Here is a 19,980-nt window from a genome sequence, read left to right on the forward strand (position 1 = left end):
GGAACAAGAGCAACCAGATTGCGAGCTCTATTTTGTTGATGTAGCCTTATCTGTAATATTTGTGGCACTTGAGTAATATAGTCAAATACTTTTAATAAATAGAATATCGTAATTTGTCCTAAAATCCTAATAATTTCTTAGTAAGACAGTAAATATTCTGCAACCTCAACCTGGCAGTGTTCCTTTAAAGATACATTTAAAAAAGCATGTTGTTAGTAGAGAAGCTGGCGGTGTGCATTTGTAGATACATACAATAAAACGAGTTCATGCTATCTATAACAATAATGCAATGACTAATAAAAATACGTAATTGTATAGAATATATATTCCGTTTTTATGTAACAATCATAAATAGACCGAAATCTAAAAGGAAAACACTAAAAAGTACCACTTTTCCCATACGATGCGTAGACGCAGCTTTGCGGCCTGCCATTTTGCGTGCTACACTGAAAATCAGTGATGCACGCGACATAAAACAATTTTTTACCAATTAAGTATGGTAGTGCCTTTAAACCAATATTTATGCGGAAATAAAAATACGCGGGGAAATATGTATGGGAGCCCTCAAGACACCAGAAGGGATTTTAAGTGGACTGTATGTTAGGAAATTAAATAAGAAAGTACTTGTTTGACGCCTAGATTTAAGGATTAGGAGAAATGCCTGCGCTGCGCACGTACCTGGTGATCTCGTTGTAGGATTCTTCAGCTGGCCAGCACTTCATAAAACCTTTCCCAAACTTCAGCGTCAGTACACCTGTGTCACTTTCACTCCGTTTTTAACAGTTTTTGCTAATTGCACATTACATTTTGATTTATTTCAATAAGAAGATGCGTTTAGGTCTGCATCGATTCAGGAACTGATTCGCCAAGATGGCGTCTCATAGAACTGCCGTGAAGCGAGACGGCAATACGGCTTTGTGCGCGTTGGCAAAGGATAGGTAGCTTGGAAGGGTATAGAACGTTTCACAAGTACCTGCATTTAATATATTAGGAAAATACTACCTTAAATAAAAATATCAAATTTGAAACTCAACAAAGTATATTATTAAGTCGAAAAATATGCGTCAAAAATTAGTATGAAGCTGTTAACTTTTTGCGTAGATTTTTAAAAAGTGTATCGTGCATAAGAATGCACAGTGTCAAGTTTAGGGTACGAAAGGGCTTTCTGAGCCAATTCTAAAAATATATCACATCATTACATTTCAGTAATTTTTATTTAATTATAATAAAAATAATTTTCAAAACATACCAAGTTTGGGCTTCTCCAGATACAATACCGTTCAATATTTTTTGTAAAATATACCTCAAATTATAGCTAATAGCTAAGATATATTTTTAGAATTGGCTCAGAAAGCCCTTTCGTTTAATACCACACACGATAGGTTTCTAAACATTTTTTTTAAATTCCATACAAAAAAAAGATGACTTCATAACTTCTCTCGTTTTTTTTTTATTTGTTGTTGCTTCGGGTCAAATTGTTTCAAATGTCCTAAAGATCAATCGTACCGTTTTTCATACCTTTAACACCATTTGCAGCGTTTTTTGGTGAACCGCCAGCGCTACAACTACGGCGTTGCGTGAACAAGAGATTTCCTTTGGCAGAATTGGTCCTTAGGACCCAAGGATGGATTTAAAAAGTGGAGCCACCCAGATTTTTGGTGTAAAATTTTAGGGGGAGGGGGGGCTCAAAATGTATCTAGTTATCTATATTATTTAAGCTACTAGGTTTATGATATCATATTTCTACCATTCCGTAGTAAAAACACATAAAATATGAAGAATTTTTATTTAAATTCCTCTTGACGTTTAAACCGCTGAACCAATTTACTTAGTTGAAATTTGGTATAGACATGACTTGAGTCCCAGGGAAGAACAAAGATACTTTTAATCTCAAAAATAATCCCTTAAGGGTGTGAAAAGGGAGGTGGAAATTTGTATGGGGATTCAATAACCGCTGAACCGATTTAGATAAAATTTGGTATAGAGATAGTTTGAGTCTCGTGGAAAAGAATAGAATAGTTTTTATCCCGAAAAAATCCCTTAAAATGGAAGGTAAGGTGTAGGGTTGTATGGGGAATCAATAAACGCTGAACCGATTTGGATGAAATATATGTCTACAACTTTGATTTAGTTGAAAATGATACTAAACTTGACTTAGAACCTAAACTTATTAACCTCAGACGTCGCAGACGCTTAAAACCCCCCCACCCCCCACCTGCATCAAAAATCTGGGTGGCTCCTCTTAAATCCATCATTGGGTCCTAAGGACCAATCCTGCCAAAGGAAATCTCTTGTTCACGCAACGCCGTAGTTGACCTTTTTATGCTTTGAGCACACTTGACTAATACCTACATACGCAGAGTCGCTGGCCTTGAATGGGTTAACGTAGACACATTTGTAGAAAATGTTGTAGCTTCAAGCAATAGTAATACTTAATGTGTGTAATAGTTGGTCGTAGAGTAATATAAATATTCTACAGAGTGTTCGTTTTCACGGTACCAAAACGAGTTTTTTGCGTGTTTCTCGCAAGTTCAATAAGTAACAAGTCTATTAAAAATAATAAACAAAAAAATCGACTTAAGACGCGTCTAGTATCCAGTATCATGTTATTAATCACTTTTTGTGTAAAGCGCCTGCATGATTTGTGTGCGCCTGAACTGCCTGCAATGAAGATGTAATATTGCTATTTAAAATGAGCAGGCGTCTATATATATTTTTATTCAATTCCATATTTCTCTTTAACCGCTCTCTGAATTTGATTGTGCTTCATACATGTGGAAGCACATTGCGAGCACTAACCTTAGGCAGTACTTTCACCCTTGAGTAGGCAGCCGTTGGCTGGATCTGGAAATGCACCCGCCAACCTGACGTCAGGATGGCGGGCGTCATCTATTTCTTAAATATCTCTGGAGTTTAAAGAGCACATTGCTCCAATTTTGGCGCACATTTGGCACATTGCTAGCACTAACTCCTGACGTATACCGCAGCTCCATTTGTTGATGTACACCCGCCATCCTGATACACACGATACTATAGATGGTCAAGCAAATCTTGTCAGTAGAAAAAGGAAAATTCAAATTTTCTATGGGGCGATATCCCTTCGCGCCTACATTTTTCAAATTTGCCGCCTTTTTCTACTGACAAGATCTGATTGACCATCTATAAATTAGAGCGCCTACTACCGCCTAGAACTCTGAGGTGGTCTGTGCAAGAAACGCATCAGACATTGAGTCGTCTGTTTTTATGAGAGGTTTCATATTTTTCTTAAATCACCGATCGAGAAGAAAAACAATCGTCAAGTATTTCTCTGTATCCCCTTCAGCTAGCTAATCAACTTCAGAATGCTGCCATATAGTTCGTTTTATTTAGCATTAGAAAGAAGGTAAGCATCTTGACGTGTCTTTTTATTAAAAAATGTTGAAAAACGCTTTAGTTTATATTACTTATGAAAGTAAAAGAATGTAAAAGATCGTATATCATTTATAATTCTAACATATTTGCTGCGACTTATTTTTCGATGGTGATTTTAACAAAACGACATGTCAAGATAGCTTACCTTCTTTCTAATGCTAAAAAATCGAACTATAGTGAAAGTTTGAAGTTTGCACTACACATTCACGTCGCAGAATATTTCTCAATTCTCAAGGTTAAACCACCTGTAAAATGACAGATAGCTTACCTTCTTTCTAATGCTAAAAAATCGAACTATAGTGAAAGTTTGAAGTTTGCACTACACATTCACGTCGCAGAATGTTTCTCAATTCTCAAGGTTAAACCACCTGTAAAATTACAATAGAGTAATAATTACTTGTATAGTGGTATATCTGGTTCGCCACCCTCCATGGACCGCAGCGTGAGGCAGCACTGCTGCAGTTTGCTTTTGGGGTCGTTCCAGTCCTGGTTAAGGATGAACTCCTGCAGGCGAGGAAACAGGCAGGCGTTGCAGAACGCCTGGCAGTAGTCGAGGTTCTGGGGAATTTAGATGTTATAGCCTGACCAGTAATATACTTGGTCAACCAGATCTTGACAGTAGAAAAAGGCGGCAAATTTGAAAAATGTAGGCGCGAAGGGATATCGTCCCATAGAAAATTTGAATTTCGCGCCTTTTTTTACTGACACGATTTGGTTGACCAGCTATATATGATAATTGTCAAGAGGGCGCTGTTATTCTCATGTATAGGGTGACAATTCAGTGTAGTATGAAAAAATTAGTTCCAGTGAAATTCCGCAACATGGCGCACCCTCAATAGATCCTGGTTCACCTATAATACTAGCGACCCACAGACAAGACATCCTCTAGACTGAGCATAGTAACGCTACCCCCTCTGTCACTATATACGGTAGTTTTACTCCATCTTCGAGTCAAAGTGTCAGAATCCCGTGCCGTGATTGGTCCGTGTCTTTGAACGGACCAATCACGGCACGGGATTCGCTCACCTCGTCCCCCGCACCCCCGTATTTTAGGCAGCATCGGTTTCATTAAATAATTGCTTTAAACTCCGTCTAGAGGATTCCTAGTCTATGTAGCGACCCGCCCCGGCTTCGCACGGGTTAACAAATGATACATAAAGCTTCCTCTTGAATCACTCTATCTATTTAAAAAAACCGGCCAAGTGCGAGTCGGACTCGCGCACGGAGGGTTCCGCACCATCATCAAAAAATAGAGCAAAAAAAAAACAAGCAAAAAAACGGTCACCCATCCAAGTACTGACCCCGCTCGGCGTTGCTTAACTTCGGTCAAAAATCACGTTTGTTGTATGGGAGCCCCACTTAAATCTTTATTTTATTGTTTTTAGTATTTGTTGTTATAGCGGCAACAGAAATACATCTGTGAAAATTTCAACTGTCTAGCTATCGCGGTTCGTGAGATACAGCCTGGTGACAGACGGACGGACGGACGGACAGCGAAGTCTTAGTAATAGGGTCCCGTTTTTTACCCTTTGGGTACGGAACCCTAAAAACCGCAACAAAATCCGTTGCGTAGTTTTAAAGATCTAAGCATACATAGGGATCTGTCTCAGCGGGAAGCGACTTTGATACTATGTAGTGATGCGCAAGGGTTGTTATCAAGTCTTGTAAGGGTAACCTATCGATGTTCTGAAATATTTGTATCGTTTTCCTGAATTTCACTTGTCAGAATGCATTACTATGAACCATTAACAGTGTAGAAGCCGTCAGGTTAGGTTATATTTGTGTACCTTCTGATAATACGTATTACGGATTAAAAGTAGACAGGCATTCTTCGCTCTAAAGTAAAGAGCGATCTCCCTGAGAACCAATTGGGTTGCGAAAAATTGTCCCATAATCTAGACACGCGGTAGCGTGTCAAGCCAAGGTCAATATTTATTATAAGTAATTACTTACTTTATCAATATACAGTGCCCCGAGGAAAGCCTCAAGAAGATCAGCCTTGTGCTTCTTAGTTGTGGGCTTGGCTTTCGGGTTGTTATAGATGGCGTATTCTGACATGTTGAGGTCATCGCATACCATCGCTTGTGTGCGGTTGTTTACTAGCGACGAACGCAGCAACTGAAAGAAAAAAAAATAGTTAGTATTCACTTTTATAAAGAGAAATAACGATCTGACCAGGCTTGCATGCAGATGTTCGTGAAGGTACCGCTCGGCCGATCGCAGTCGACTATTTTAGAGACATTCTTTCACCAGGGCGCCGAGGTTTTCTCGAAGGAGGTTGGAGTTCTTCAAATAAATAGTTTACCTACATATCTTTAACACATTCCCAGGCCGGACGACCCGATAGTCGGGATCGTGGTACTACAGCTTTATATGACGAAATTTTTGTGGACTGGCGCGGATGTCTTGTTTGGGTGGGTGGCAATGAATGTCTTAAATTAAAAGGTCGGCAACGTGCATATGGCAGTCCTGAAGTTGCAAGCGTCCATAAGCGGGCTTACACTTGTGTGACAACACCGACATGGTGTAAAAAAAAATCGATTTGGAACTTTGGTGGAGGAGGGAGGGAGAAAGAGAAGTGTGCACTCACAGACAAGTGGCCCTCGTGGTGGTCGGGGAAGTGCCGGTAGAGCCGGTCGGACACGACCAGCTGCAGCACGGTGTCGCCCAGGAACTCGAGCCGCTGGTTGGAGCCGAGCGTGAGGTGGGTGAAGCCGACGGAGCGGTCGGTGAAGGCGCGAGCTAGGAGACGAGGAGGGAAGTGTGCACTCACAGACAAGTGGCCCTCGTGGTGGTCGGGGAAGTGCCGGTAGAGCCGGTCGGACACGACCAGCTGCAGCACGGTGTCGCCCAGGAACTCGAGCCGCTGGTTGGAGCCGAGCGTGAGGTGGGTGAAGCCGACGGAGCGGTCGGTGAAGGCGCGAGCTAGGAGACGAGGAGGGAAGTGTGCACTCACAGACAAGTGGCCCTCGTGGTGGTCGGGGAAGTGCCGGTAGAGCCGGTCGGACACGACCAGCTGCAGCACGGTGTCGCCCAGGAACTCGAGCCGCTGGTTGGAGCCGAGCGTGAGGTGGGTGAAGCCGACGGAGCGGTCGGTGAAGGCGCGAGCTAGGAGACGAGGAGGGAAGTGTGCACTCACAGACAAGTGGCCCTCGTGGTGGTCGGGGAAGTGCCGGTAGAGCCGGTCGGACACGACCAGCTGCAGCACGGTGTCGCCCAGGAACTCGAGCCGCTGGTTGGAGCCGAGCGTGAGGTGGGTGAAGCCGACGGAGCGGTCGGTGAAGGCGCGAGCTAGGAGACGAGGAGGGAAGTGTGCACTCACAGACAAGTGGCCCTCGTGGTGGTCGGGGAAGTGCCGGTAGAGCCGGTCGGACACGACCAGCTGCAGCACGGTGTCGCCCAGGAACTCGAGCCGCTGGTTGGAGCCGAGCGTGAGGTGGGTGAAGCCGACGGAGCGGTCGGTGAAGGCGCGAGCTAGGAGACGAGGAGGGAAGTGTGCACTCACAGACAAGTGGCCCTCGTGGTGGTCGGGGAAGTGCCGGTAGAGCCGGTCGGACACGACCAGCTGCAGCACGGTGTCGCCCAGGAACTCGAGCCGCTGGTTGGAGCCGAGCGTGAGGTGGGTGAAGCCGACGGAGCGGTCGGTGAAGGCGCGAGCTAGGAGACGAGGAGGGAAGTGTGCACTCACAGACAAGTGGCCCTCGTGGTGGTCGGGGAAGTGCCGGTAGAGCCGGTCGGACACGACCAGCTGCAGCACGGTGTCGCCCAGGAACTCGAGCCGCTGGTTGGAGCCGAGCGTGAGGTGGGTGAAGCCGACGGAGCGGTCGGTGAAGGCGCGAGCTAGGAGACGAGGAGGGAAGTGTGCACTCACAGACAAGTGGCCCTCGTGGTGGTCGGGGAAGTGCCGGTAGAGCCGGTCGGACACGACCAGCTGCAGCACGGTGTCGCCCAGGAACTCGAGCCGCTGGTTGGAGCCGAGCGTGAGGTGGGTGAAGCCGACGGAGCGGTCGGTGAAGGCGCGAGCTAGGAGACGAGGAGGGAAGTGCGCACTCACAGACAAGTGGCCCTCGTGGTGGTCGGGGAAGTGCCGGTAGAGCCGGTCGGACACGACCAGCTGCAGCACGGTGTCGCCCAGGAACTCGAGCCGCTGGTTGGAGCCGAGCGTGAGGTGGGTGAAGCCGACGGAGCGGTCGGTGAAGGCGCGAGCTAGGAGACGAGGAGGGAAGTGTGCACTCACAGACAAGTGGCCCTCGTGGTGGTCGGGGAAGTGCCGGTAGAGCCGGTCGGACACGACCAGCTGCAGCACGGTGTCGCCCAGGAACTCGAGCCGCTGGTTGGAGCCGAGCGTGAGGTGGGTGAAGCCGACGGAGCGGTCGGTGAAGGCGCGAGCTAGGAGACGAGGAGGGAAGTGTGCACTCACAGACAAGTGGCCCTCGTGGTGGTCGGGGAAGTGCCCGTAGAGCCGGTCGGACACGACCAGCTGCAGCACGGTGTCGCCCAGGAACTCGAGCCGCTGGTTGGAGCCGAGCGTGAGGTGGGTGAAGCCGACGGAGCGGTCGGTGAAGGCGCGAGCTAGGAGACGAGGAGGGAAGTGTGCACTCACAGACAAGTGGCCCTCGTGGTGGTCGGGGAAGTGCCGGTAGAGCCGGTCGGACACGACCAGCTGCAGCACGGTGTCGCCCAGGAACTCGAGCCGCTGGTTGGAGCCGAGCGTGAGGTGGGTGAAGCCGACGGAGCGGTCGGTGAAGGCGCGAGCTAGGAGACGAGGAGGGAAGTGTGCACTCACAGACAAGTGGCCCTCGTGGTGGTCGGGGAAGTGCCGGTAGAGCCGGTCGGACACGACCAGCTGCAGCACGGTGTCGCCCAGGAACTCGAGCCGCTGGTTGGAGCCGAGCGTGAGGTGGGTGAAGCCGACGGAGCGGTCGGTGAAGGCGCGAGCTAGGAGACGAGGAGGGAAGTGTGCACTCACAGACAAGTGGCCCTCGTGGTGGTCGGGGAAGTGCCGGTAGAGCCGGTCGGACACGACCAGCTGCAGCACGGTGTCGCCCAGGAACTCGAGCCGCTGGTTGGAGCCGAGCGTGAGGTGGGTGAAGCCGACGGAGCGGTCGGTGAAGGCGCGAGCTAGGAGACGAGGAGGGAAGTGTGCACTCACAGACAAGTGGCCCTCGTGGTGGTCGGGGAAGTGCCGGTAGAGCCGGTCGGACACGACCAGCTGCAGCACGGTGTCGCCCAGGAACTCGAGCCGCTGGTTGGAGCCGAGCGTGAGGTGGGTGAAGCCGACGGAGCGGTCGGTGAAGGCGCGAGCTAGGTGACGAGGAGGGAAGTGTGCACTCACAGACAAGTGGCCCTCGTGGTGGTCGGGGAAGTGCCGGTAGAGCCGGTCGGACACGACCAGCTGCAGCACGGTGTCGCCCAGGAACTCGAGCCGCTGGTTGGAGCCGAGCGTGAGGTGGGTGAAGCCGACGGAGCGGTCGGTGAAGGCGCGAGCTAGGAGACGAGGAGGGAAGTGTGCACTCACAGACAAGTGGCCCTCGTGGTGGTCGGGGAAGTGCCGGTAGAGCCGGTCGGACACGACCAGCTGCAGCACGGTGTCGCCCAGGAACTCGAGCCGCTGGTTGGAGCCGAGCGTGAGGTGGGTGAAGCCGACGGAGCGGTCGGTGAAGGCGCGAGCTAGGAGACGAGGAGGGAAGTGTGCACTCACAGACAAGTGGCCCTCGTGGTGGTCGGGGAAGTGCCGGTAGAGCCGGTCGGACACGACCAGCTGCAGCACGGTGTCGCCCAGGAACTCGAGCCGCTGGTTGGAGCCGAGCGTGAGGTGGGTGAAGCCGACGGAGCGGTCGGTGAAGGCGCGAGCTAGGAGACGAGGAGGGAAGTGTGCACTCACAGACAAGTGGCCCTCGTGGTGGTCGGGGAAGTGCCGGTAGAGCCGGTCGGACACGACCAGCTGCAGCACGGTGTCGCCCAGGAACTCGAGCCGCTGGTTGGAGCCGAGCGTGAGGTGGGTGAAGCCGACGGAGCGGTCGGTGAATGCGCGAGCTAGGAGACGGACGTGCTTGAACTGGACACCTGCATTACACAAAAAAAATTAATCATAAAAAGGTATATGTTACAACAATAAAAAAATATTACAAAGAAAAATCATTGTCTTTGAAACTAATACAATGTGTGACATACACTCGCCACCGCACTCTGCCACCGAGCGGCTTTTTACTGTCAGTCGTAAGGCCCAGATATTAAGGGCGGCCGTCTATATGATGGGTGCTGAGCTGAGAAAGGGGTGGCTAGTACTTACGGGTCTGGGGCCTAACTAGGGCGCCAAGACTCCTAATCCACCACTGGTGTTAAGTAAATCGTTTGCGGATCTGTAAGTGGAGACTGTAGCTCATCGCTACCCTTCTTTTGTCTTTAAAATATATGCCACCCTAGATCATGTTCACGTAATGAACCATAAGAAACTAAATGATTCGCTCTCAGCATACTTTGAAACAGCCTTGTAATCTTACCTATGGAGTCCTCGAACTGTGTGAGCTTCTGCAGGAACTTGAAGTCCCTGATGTACTTGCGGTCGCCGAGCGGCTCTTGCTCCTGCAGCGGGTGCGCGCGTTCCTTATTCCACACTTCTAGTAACTCTGAGTCGTTGTACCACAGCGCTAGAGAGAACACGCGGTCTGCGACCTGATATGGAGATACATATTAATAGCGTTATTCATAAACGGCTGCTATCTTAATCAGTTGATGATCGTCGTTTGTCCCTATCTGGCGTTATGCCATAGAGAGGGACAAACGACGGTCATCAGCTGATTAACTTAGCAGACGTTTATGAATAACGCCGTAAACCGTTATCAAAATAATTTCTAATAATATTTGGATCGGGTGAACGCGAACTAATTTAATTAAAAAACCGGCCAAGTGCGAGTCGGACTCGCGCACGGAGGGTTCCGCACCATCAACAAAAAATAAGTAGAGCAAAACAAAACAAGCAAAAAAAACGGTCACCCATCCAAGTACTGACCCCGCCCGATGTTGCTTAACTTCGGTCAAAAATCACGTTTGTTGTATGGGAGCCCCACTTAAATCTTTATTTTATTCTGTTTTTAGTATTTGTTGTTATAGCGGCAACAGAAATACATCATCTGTGAAAATTTCAACTGTCTAGCTATCACGGTTCGTGAGATACAGCCTGGTGACAGACGGACGGACGGACAGCGGAGTCTTAGTAATAGGGTCCCGTTTTTATCCTTTGGGTACGGAACCCTAAAAACGTACGTTATATCTTCCGCCAGTATTTCCTCAAATTATACCTTATGCGAGTACGAATAAAGTCTAAAATCCTAAATAGTACTATTTCTAACCTGTAGCGCTCCGTCTAAGAAGAGCGCGCCCATGAGCGCCTCGAAACAGTTGGCCATCGCGTGCCGCATCACCACGTCGCGGCACAGGTCCGAGCCGTGCGCGTACAACATGAACTGCTCCAACTCGATATTCTGAACAAAAACACATTATAATGACGAATATGAAACGACGAATATGACGATAATGAATTACATGAACGAAACAATTACGAAATACGAAAGAATAGGGAGTATTACTGCAATGTTCTGCCGCCAGAGCGCAGCTCTAGCGCTCTTCGTAAATCATAGAGTAACTTATACATACTGTGCCTTAAACTGTTTTATGACAAGTTTTCACAGACAATCAAATATGACATTGATACATGATACATCAAGGCGGTTTGTTTACAAAGGACATACCGGGTAATGCGAAATCGAAACTCAGCTATCTGCCTTTTTTATTTATTGGTCGAATATGCAAGAGTGATAGAGACGTTAGATAACAAAATTTCGACTTTCTCGTTTGCGGTAGACCCTTAGATTGTGACGGATTGTGGAAGTGGCGCCCCCTACGCAGAGTTTCGCGTAATATTCCCTATTTAGCGCGATATCGTTTAAATGATTTCTTTCCTTAGCCAACTTGGGAAACACAACTGCACTATAGAAGCTCGATAAGTTGCCAGACCGCCTTGTGCCAAGCCAGGATACATTCTGAACAGATGCATTCGCCTACGTAGTCCCGTCACTCGTTCTCATGTTTAAATCTGATACGGAAAGAACAAAACTATCTTACCTTAGCTAACTTAGCCAAGTGCTGATACTGCACTATAGAAGCTCGATACGTAGCCAGACCGCCCTCTGCTAAGCCAGGGAACATCCGGAACAAGTGTATAGACGATAGAAACTCCACGATGGCATCGCCAAGAAACCCCCTCGCTCGTTCACGTGTTTAAATCAGGTAAGGTCAGAACAAAACTACCTTACCTTAGCTAACAGCCAAGTGCTGATTCTGCACTATAGAAGCTCGATACGTAGCCAGACCGCCCTCTACTAAGCCAGGGAACATTCTGAACAGATGTATAGACGACAGGAACTCCACGACGGCCTCGCCAAGAAGCCCCCTCGCTCGTTCACGTGTTTAAATCAGGTAAGGAAAGAACAAAACTACCTTACCTTAGCTAACTTAGCCAAGTGCTGATTCTGCACTATAGAAGCTCGATACGTAGCCAGACCGCCCTCTGCTAAGCCAGGGAACATCCGGAACAAGTGTATAGACGATAGAAACTCCACGATGGCATCGCCAAGAAGCCCCCTCGCTCGTTCTTGTGTTTAAATCAGGTAAGGAAAGAACAAAACTACCTTACCTTAGCTAACAGCCAAGTGCTGATTCTGCACTATAGAAGCTCGATACGTAGCCAGACCGCCCTCTACTAAGCCAGGGAACATTCTGAATAGATGTATGGACGATAGGAACTCCACGACGGCATCGCCAAGAAACCCCCTCGCTCGTTCACGTGTTTAAATCAGGTAAGGTCAGAACAAAACTACCTTACCTTAGCTAACTTAGCCAAGTGCTGATTCTGCACTATAGAAGCTCGATACGTAGCCAGACCGCCCTCTACTAAGCCAGGGAACATTCTGAATAGATGTATGGACGATAGGAACTCCACGACGGCATCGCCAAGAAACCCCCTCGCTCGTTCACGTGTTTAAATCAGGTAAGGTCAGAACAAAACTACCTTACCTTAGCTAACTTCGCCAAGTGCTGATTCTGCACTATAGAAGCTCGATACGTAGCCAGACCGCCCTCTGCTAAGCCAGGGAACATTCTGAACAGATGTATAGACGATAGGAACTCCACGACGGCATCGCCAAGAAGCCCCCTCGCTCGTTCACGTGTTTAAATCAGGTAAGGTCAGAACAAAACTACCTTACCTTAGCTAACTTCGCCAAGTGCTGATTCTGCACTATCGAAGCTCGATACGTAGCCAGACCGCCCTCTGCTAAGCCAGGGAACATTCTGAATAGATGTATCGACGATAGGAACTCCACGACTGCATCGCCTAAGAACTCTAGTCGCTCGTTGTGTTTTATTTCCGACTCTGTCTCGCTGTGTCTGCCGAAACGGGACATTATGTTGATGAGGGTTACGATACCTGGAAAAGGTAACAAAATTGAATCAATTGAGTTTCTAAAGATGACATTCGCACGTGTAGCGTGTGCTGTGCACATTTAGTAGATCTCGACGCACCAGAAAAGCTAATGTCAATGTCAAGGACTACAAAACTTGACGTAAATAACTTCACGATTGTTTTCTGTGAATTCAGGTTAGAATACCGTAAGGCAAATGCACAGTTATGACGCTAGCCCTAAGGGCCACTCCACACTAGCGTCTCCCGAGCGTTGGCGTCTAGTCAACTCTATGGTTGCTGCTCGACGCAATGCGTCGCGACGTTATTTTCCATAGCGCTGACTAGACGCCGACGCTCAAAAGCCGCTAGTGTAGGGTGGCACTAAGGCATGAGAGAACTTTTAATAATGAATGGCTTAACCTGAAAATAAACAGCTTTGCGATCTTTAACTTCATGATCATGGTCACAGATACACTTATTATAATTATTATAATAATAACAATTATACTGGATCAACCAAATCTTGTCAGTAGTAAAAGGCGGCAAATTTGAAAAATCGCGGGTTAGCAATACTGTGTTCGAATAATTAAAAAATCGCGTGTCATCTGTGGAATGTGGATCGTGAATGACAGCCATCATCTTATTGTTTACATTCTGAATCGTTTCTATTTCAAGAGAAATTTCTGCTGTCACCATTAAATACCAAGATTATGCATGACCTCAAGCAAAGCTAAGGTGCCTACAATGTCATAGTTAAGGTTTTAAGTAACAAAAAAAGGTCGAACCTTTTTTTGCTTGATTAAAGCATGAAACTTGGCACAGTTGTTCCTTATATCAAAATAAGCCGATTAAGATCGGTAGCCCGAGGGACCCCCCGCTTAAGCCCGAGAGGGGGGGGGGGGTCAAGTAGCGCCCCGCCCGGCTTCATTCTAAAAATTCGAACAGGCCCCGTTTAGCTAATAGGTCATATTTGGTATCAATTTCGGATAAATAAATAACGTAGAATTCATTTCTGGTATAAAAAATTGCAATTTGTTGAAAAAAAAATTAAAAAAACACAAAAAATCTAATTTTTCAAGTGTAATTTTTGTTTTTTATTTATTGTCAAAATTAAACTGCTTGGTTTTTCTACATACAAAAAATATGACAATAAAGCCTATTTAATGCAGATTTTAAAAACATAACTTTTACTAACCTTTATGAAAAAGAAATTGCATTAAAAAAACATATATCGTCCCGCGCCGGTGAATATCTTGTTACCGACATAGGCATCGATATAGACAACATCCGAAGTACACACTCTGGAGACCGACTAAATGTGTTGTTTATTATTGTAGATCATATATTAAAGATAGAAAGGCGTACATAATATTTGATTAGAAAAAAAATGTGTCGTTCAGTGAAAAAAGGGACGTTGGAAAAATTTATCATAGAGCCTCTCTTTTGTATAGAAGCATAGTTAATTCCAACTACTCCATGGACTCCATGGTCCCTGTTCTCAATGAATAAGAAGTAAACTGTAAGTATTATTTAATCTACTTACTTATTACATTATAGAATAATTTGCCAGTAACTGGCCGCTTTAATAACTAGCCGCTCTAAACTAAAAATGAATTCTATTCACCTATAAACAGAATTCATTTTAGTATAAGGTTCCAAAAACTGGCCAGCTTTCAATAACTGGCCACTGGCTAGCCTAAAATGATTTTTTGGTTTTGGGTGGCCAGTTACTAAAAGTGGCCAGTTACTGGCGAATTACCCTACCACACTTTAATTTTGCGTCTTGTGTCGTAATACAGTTCCTTCCCCAGACACATAAATGCGTACATTTCATCATTCATGTAGTTGCATCGCGTTTTTTATTCCGGTTTGCATTTACTTCTGGTCAGTTCCAACCATATTCTGACCAAAGCAGGTGTCAGACCAGTGTCGAACCCGTCGTCTGCTTCTTGCTTCCATTCCCAAGAAGTCTGACGGACTGAGCAAGTTTGACGACGAACTAACGTCTGAACTGAACCTAAACATCAACCCCTCGGTACACTGCGCGTAATAGGGCATTTATATGGCTCCCTTTTGTTAGAAGTAGGTATACATTATGGAATTTAATAATAAAATAACTTAGCAGTGACTTAATCTCATAGAACAGGTATACAACTCTTCATTTCAATATCCCGGTGTAACTTGCCTTCTTCAATATTGCACTTATTACCGATCATATAATAACATTTTAGTATTTTAGGGGAATGCTTTTAGCCACTGCTATTGCTCCATCTTGTAAGGGCTTGAATCCTTGTAGTGGTTTGGTTGAACTCTGAACAGATTCCATGCTTCGAATTCACTTTTTCTCCCCTTTCCACTGAATGCTCGAAACAGGGCTAAGACTTCCGCTCTTTTAGGGTAAATAAAAGATAGTTTACTTAGCTTATAGAATAGATAATTTTATTAGCTTAAAATATAATTCCCTGACCTGGATGCAATGGTGTGTCATGTGATATAATTGTGTTTTCCACTGTGTCAACGTGAGCCCACAATTCCTGTAGTTGGGGAAATATTCGTACGCATGAATCTAGTCTAGCTGCTATGACTACGTTCGTGTCTATACTGTGCGTATCAATACCTTGCAATGACTGTTTTACAGCATCTGCAACTAGGGCCATCATATTAAATGAATCGGACTTTTCATGGTTCTTGGACTATTCGGAATCTCACGAGGAACATTACTTGTGACATGTTTCTCAACACAATTTCGCGATGGCATAAATAAGGACTTTTAACTCTTCGAAGTTTTGTCAACACAGTGTCTCAAAATGATTTACCTAGTGGTAAAGAAATGAGTTTCACTAAAAGATCAGTGGTTATAAGTGAAGCTTACCGTCATGGTAAATTAAACTCTAATTTATTTCTATCGGGCCCTGAAAAACCAGGAGTCGTACTCGTATTCCAAGCATTCTCTCGATCGACCTTGTAATACTGTAAGCTCAATAAGACTTGTGATGTGGGTACTACGTGATATATATCATATATATTTGATACATACACTCAAAACATCCATAGGTAATTCAGGAACAAGTATTCACGATAAACAGACAAATAAATGCCTTCTAGAATTTGAACCCGGGTTCCCCATTTAATATAAGGTGTATAAAAGTGAGATCTAAGCATGGACCCTTTTTAGCCTGGCCGATACAAGGATTCAAGCTCCTACAGGATGGAGCAATAGCAGTAAATAAATAGCATTCGCCAAAACTTTATTATACCTTTATATGATGATAGGTGAAATAACCTTGTAAAGCAAAGTAAAGTGATACTTACAGATAAAGCCGTTGCTAAATAATTAAAAAATGCCCGAAATAATTCTTTACATGAATCGACTACTGAAATAGAAGCAGCCTTATCAGGATAGGATTATATGTTTGGGGTCAGACTTTAGTTCCTCTTTAAACTTGCTCCTAGTCCGTCTCCTTGGGAATGAAAGCAAGGAGCAGACGACTGTTTCCAAACTGTTCTGACTACCCTGCTGTGGCCAGAATATGGTTGAAACTGACATATATACGTGAATGACGAAATGTACCCATTCATGTGTCGGGGGAAGGAACTGTATTAATACACAAGACGCAAAATTTAAGTGTGGTATAATGTAATAAGCAAGTATATTAAAGAATACTTACAGTTTACTTCTTATTAATTGAGAACAGGGACCATGGAGTCCATGGAGTGGTTGGCATTAACTAACTACGAGTATGCTTCTATACAAACACGAGGCTGGCTGTGATAATTTTTTTAAGGTCCCTTTTTCACTGAACGACACATTAAAAAAAATTGTACGCTTTTCTATCTTTATAATAGAATCTACAACAATAAACAATACATTTAATCGGTCTCCAGAGTGTGCACTTCGGATGTTGTTTATATCAATGCCGATGTCGGTAAAAAGATATTCACCGGCGCGAGACGATATAAGTTTTTTTTATGCAATTTCCTTTTAATAAAGGTTAGTAAAAGTTATGTTTTTAAAATCTGCATTAAATAGGCTTTATTGTCATATTTTTTGTATGTAGAAAAACTAAGCAGTTTAATTTTGACAATAAATAAAAAACAAAAATTACACTTAAAAAATTAGATATTTTGTGTTTTTTTAATTTTTTTTTCAACAAATTGCAATTTTTTATACCAGAAATGAATTCTACGTTATTTATTTATCCGAAATTGATACCAAATATGACCTATTAGCTAAACGGGGCCTGTTAGAATTTTTAGAATGAAGCCGGGCGGGGCGCTACTTGACCCCCCCCCCCCTCTCGGGCTTAAGCGGGGGGTCCCTCGGGCTACCGATCTTAATCGGCTTATTTTGATATAAGGAACAACTGTGCCAAGTTTCATGCTTTAATCAAGCAAAAAAAGGTCATTTCACTTAACACCCTCACTATCATGCTTGTTGACGGTAAACATTACTAAAACTTGAGGTTATGATAATTCACTCGAACTGACGTATGAAGGGCGGAAAAATAAACACGTTTTGGTTCGATGTACATTGCTGCTTTTCTTAGCGCAATTCTGCTCTTTGAGTGTTACATGGTGTTACCCTACTTTAATTTGCAGTACATTGCTACTGACAAGATTTGCTTGACGCCCTATAGATTCATTATTCAACACCCACCATTGTTCCTAGTATCCTCCGATCCCCATACTCCGGCTGCCTTATACCACAGTTAATAAGGCTGTTTTTCGCATGATCAGGATTGGTCCCGAAGTTTTTCCTATGCAACAGATGGGTGAATTCCTATTGCCTATGCCATAAGGGTCATTATACAACTCACCCTTCTTCCTAGTATAATGTATCTTCCGATCCCCATACTCCGGCTGCCTTATACCACAGTTAATAAGGCTGTTTTTCGCATGATCAGGATTGGTCCCGAAGTTTTTCCTATGCAACAGATGGGTGAATTCCTATTGCCTATGCCATAAGGGTCATTATACAACTCACCCTTCTTCCTAGTATAATGTATCTTCCGATCCCCATACTCCGGCTGCCTTATACCACAGTTAATAAGGCTGTTTTTCGCATGATCAGGATTGGTCCCGAAGTTTTTCCTATGCAACAGATGGGTGAATTCCTACTGCCTATGTCATAAGGGTCATTATACAACTCACCCTTCTTCCTAGTATAATGTATCCTCCGATCCCCATACTCAGGCTGCCGTATACCGCAGTTATTAGTGAGACTATTCCTCGCATGATCAGGATTGGTCCCGAAGTTTTTTCTATGCAATAGATGGGTATATTCCTATTGCCTATGTCATAAGGGTCATTATACAACTCACCCTTCTTCCTAGTATAATGTATCCTCCGATCCCCATACTCAGGCTGCCGTATACCACAGTTAGTGAGACTATTCCTCGCATGATCAGGATTGGTCCCGAAATTTTTTCTATGCAACAGATGGGTGTATTCCTAATGCCTATGTCATAAGGGTCATTATATAACTCACCCTTCTTCCTAGTATAATGTATCCTCCGATCCCCATACTCAGGCTGCCGTATACCACAGTTAGTGAGACTATTCCTCGCATGATCAGGATTGGTCCCAAAGTTTTCCCTATACGATGGATGGGTTAGTGCCGTTTGGAGCAATGCTCGTTGTTTGAACACGTAACCCATTTTCTCTTCGAGACTGTCTAACGATTTGTGGAAACGGAGATGGCGAACTAATACTGGGATCAGCATGGCGTGCTGAAAATGAAAAAATAAATTTAAAAACGCGACTTTATATAACCTCTGACTGGAGGCAATCATAGACAACAAAATAACCTGGCGGCCTAGCCAAGGTGACAATCGCTTAAGCTTCGCCATCGAATCGCTTTGTGTCTCTCTATCACTCTTTCATATTAGTGTGACAGTGACAGTTGCGTTTCGTTCACTACGGAGCGTTAGCGGTTGGTATGTTGTCTATGGGGTCTACCGAAAAGTCGAGTGTGTAATGTAATTTTCTAAGATTTATTCAAGGTCGAAAACATTTTTCTTCAATACTTAAAAAGGACCTTTTACAGTTACGCCACGTCTGTCTTTCTGTCCGGCCGCGGCTTAGAGCTCAATTACGATTAATTTTATATAAATGTATTTGCATGCATTGTACTATGTTTTATCTGCAAATAAACGATTGATTGATTAGAGCTAGAAACCACATTCGGGACCAAACCACTGGATTGAGCTCCATAATCCCAAAGTCCTCTCAACGGAACGTCTTTACTACAGCAGGAAAGTACGTGAAGCAATTGAAATCAGAAAACATCAAAATTTCAATAAGAATGAGGGACAGGGGATTTCGTTGTCGTGGAATCCAGTGATTAGCAAATGTAAGGGTGAAAAAACATCCCATCTCATACCATCGGATGTCGTGAGTATTATATTGTGTGTAGGCAAAGTGACAACCCTAGCGTACACGTGAAGATCAAGTGTGGGTAGGTCGCAAAACCCGCGCAGCAAGAAGATTTTGATACAATTCCTCGCCAGTCTGCCTGTGACCACGAAAGTAACGTCACGTTCGAAACGTATCAGGCCATAAATAAACGTAAGTCTTACGCGATTAAGTCCCGTGGTATACGTAGTTATAAAAGTATGAGTGAGAATCGTGTTAGTTTAAATCAATATAGAGCTAGAAAGTTGTAATTAGGATAATATGTCATGCCGATCAGTTGGTTAGGCAAAATCATCATCTTCCCAGCGTTTCTTTTAACCTTATACAATCAAAGAATCGTTGAGTAGTACATTAAGTACATACTATTTAACTATTCTGGTAATATATAATTCAGTCTTATAATGGTACCTGCACTATATCACACATAAGGCCTGTAGTGTGAAAGCCCTCGGAAGATATAGCGACAGTGACATCTCTCTTCATTTTACTCTGAGTCCTCATTTCCTGGAGCTTGGCCTCCTTGGCGGCGAGTTTTTGGCGCTCCTTGAACGACGGCTTGGCCATGTTGGCGATCAGGTGCCGGTATTTGACGTAGTAACGCCAAGCTTTTTGATATCTGAAACAATGCAGGTGGTTGGAATAGGTAAATTTGAAAATATCGGACAAAATTATAACAACGCCATTTAGCGCCA

The 19,980-nt window shown here is 44.8% G+C and overlaps 1 protein-coding gene across 1 annotated transcript in view; it reads right to left on the reverse strand.

The window, feature by feature from the left end:
* The window catches only part of LOC134653599 (ribonuclease 3), a 34,592-nt gene that overhangs the window by 3,175 nt on the left and 11,437 nt on the right, over positions 1-19,980 (reverse strand). The window contains exons 10-17 of the mRNA XM_063508997.1: positions 19,697-19,904; positions 18,363-18,603; positions 12,678-12,898; positions 10,764-10,895; positions 9,915-10,086; positions 9,296-9,477; positions 5,365-5,529; positions 3,809-3,969 (exon numbers count right to left, since the gene is read on the reverse strand). Coding sequence (XP_063365067.1) covers positions 3,809-3,969; positions 5,365-5,529; positions 9,296-9,477; positions 9,915-10,086; positions 10,764-10,895; positions 12,678-12,898; positions 18,363-18,603; positions 19,697-19,904 — 1,482 coding nt within the window. The remainder of the gene's footprint in view (positions 1-3,808; positions 3,970-5,364; positions 5,530-9,295; positions 9,478-9,914; positions 10,087-10,763; positions 10,896-12,677; positions 12,899-18,362; positions 18,604-19,696; positions 19,905-19,980) is intronic.

Source organism: Cydia amplana, chromosome 13 (genome assembly GCF_948474715.1).
Source record: "Cydia amplana chromosome 13, ilCydAmpl1.1, whole genome shotgun sequence".
In the NCBI taxonomy this organism is placed as follows: domain Eukaryota; kingdom Metazoa; phylum Arthropoda; class Insecta; order Lepidoptera; family Tortricidae; genus Cydia; species Cydia amplana.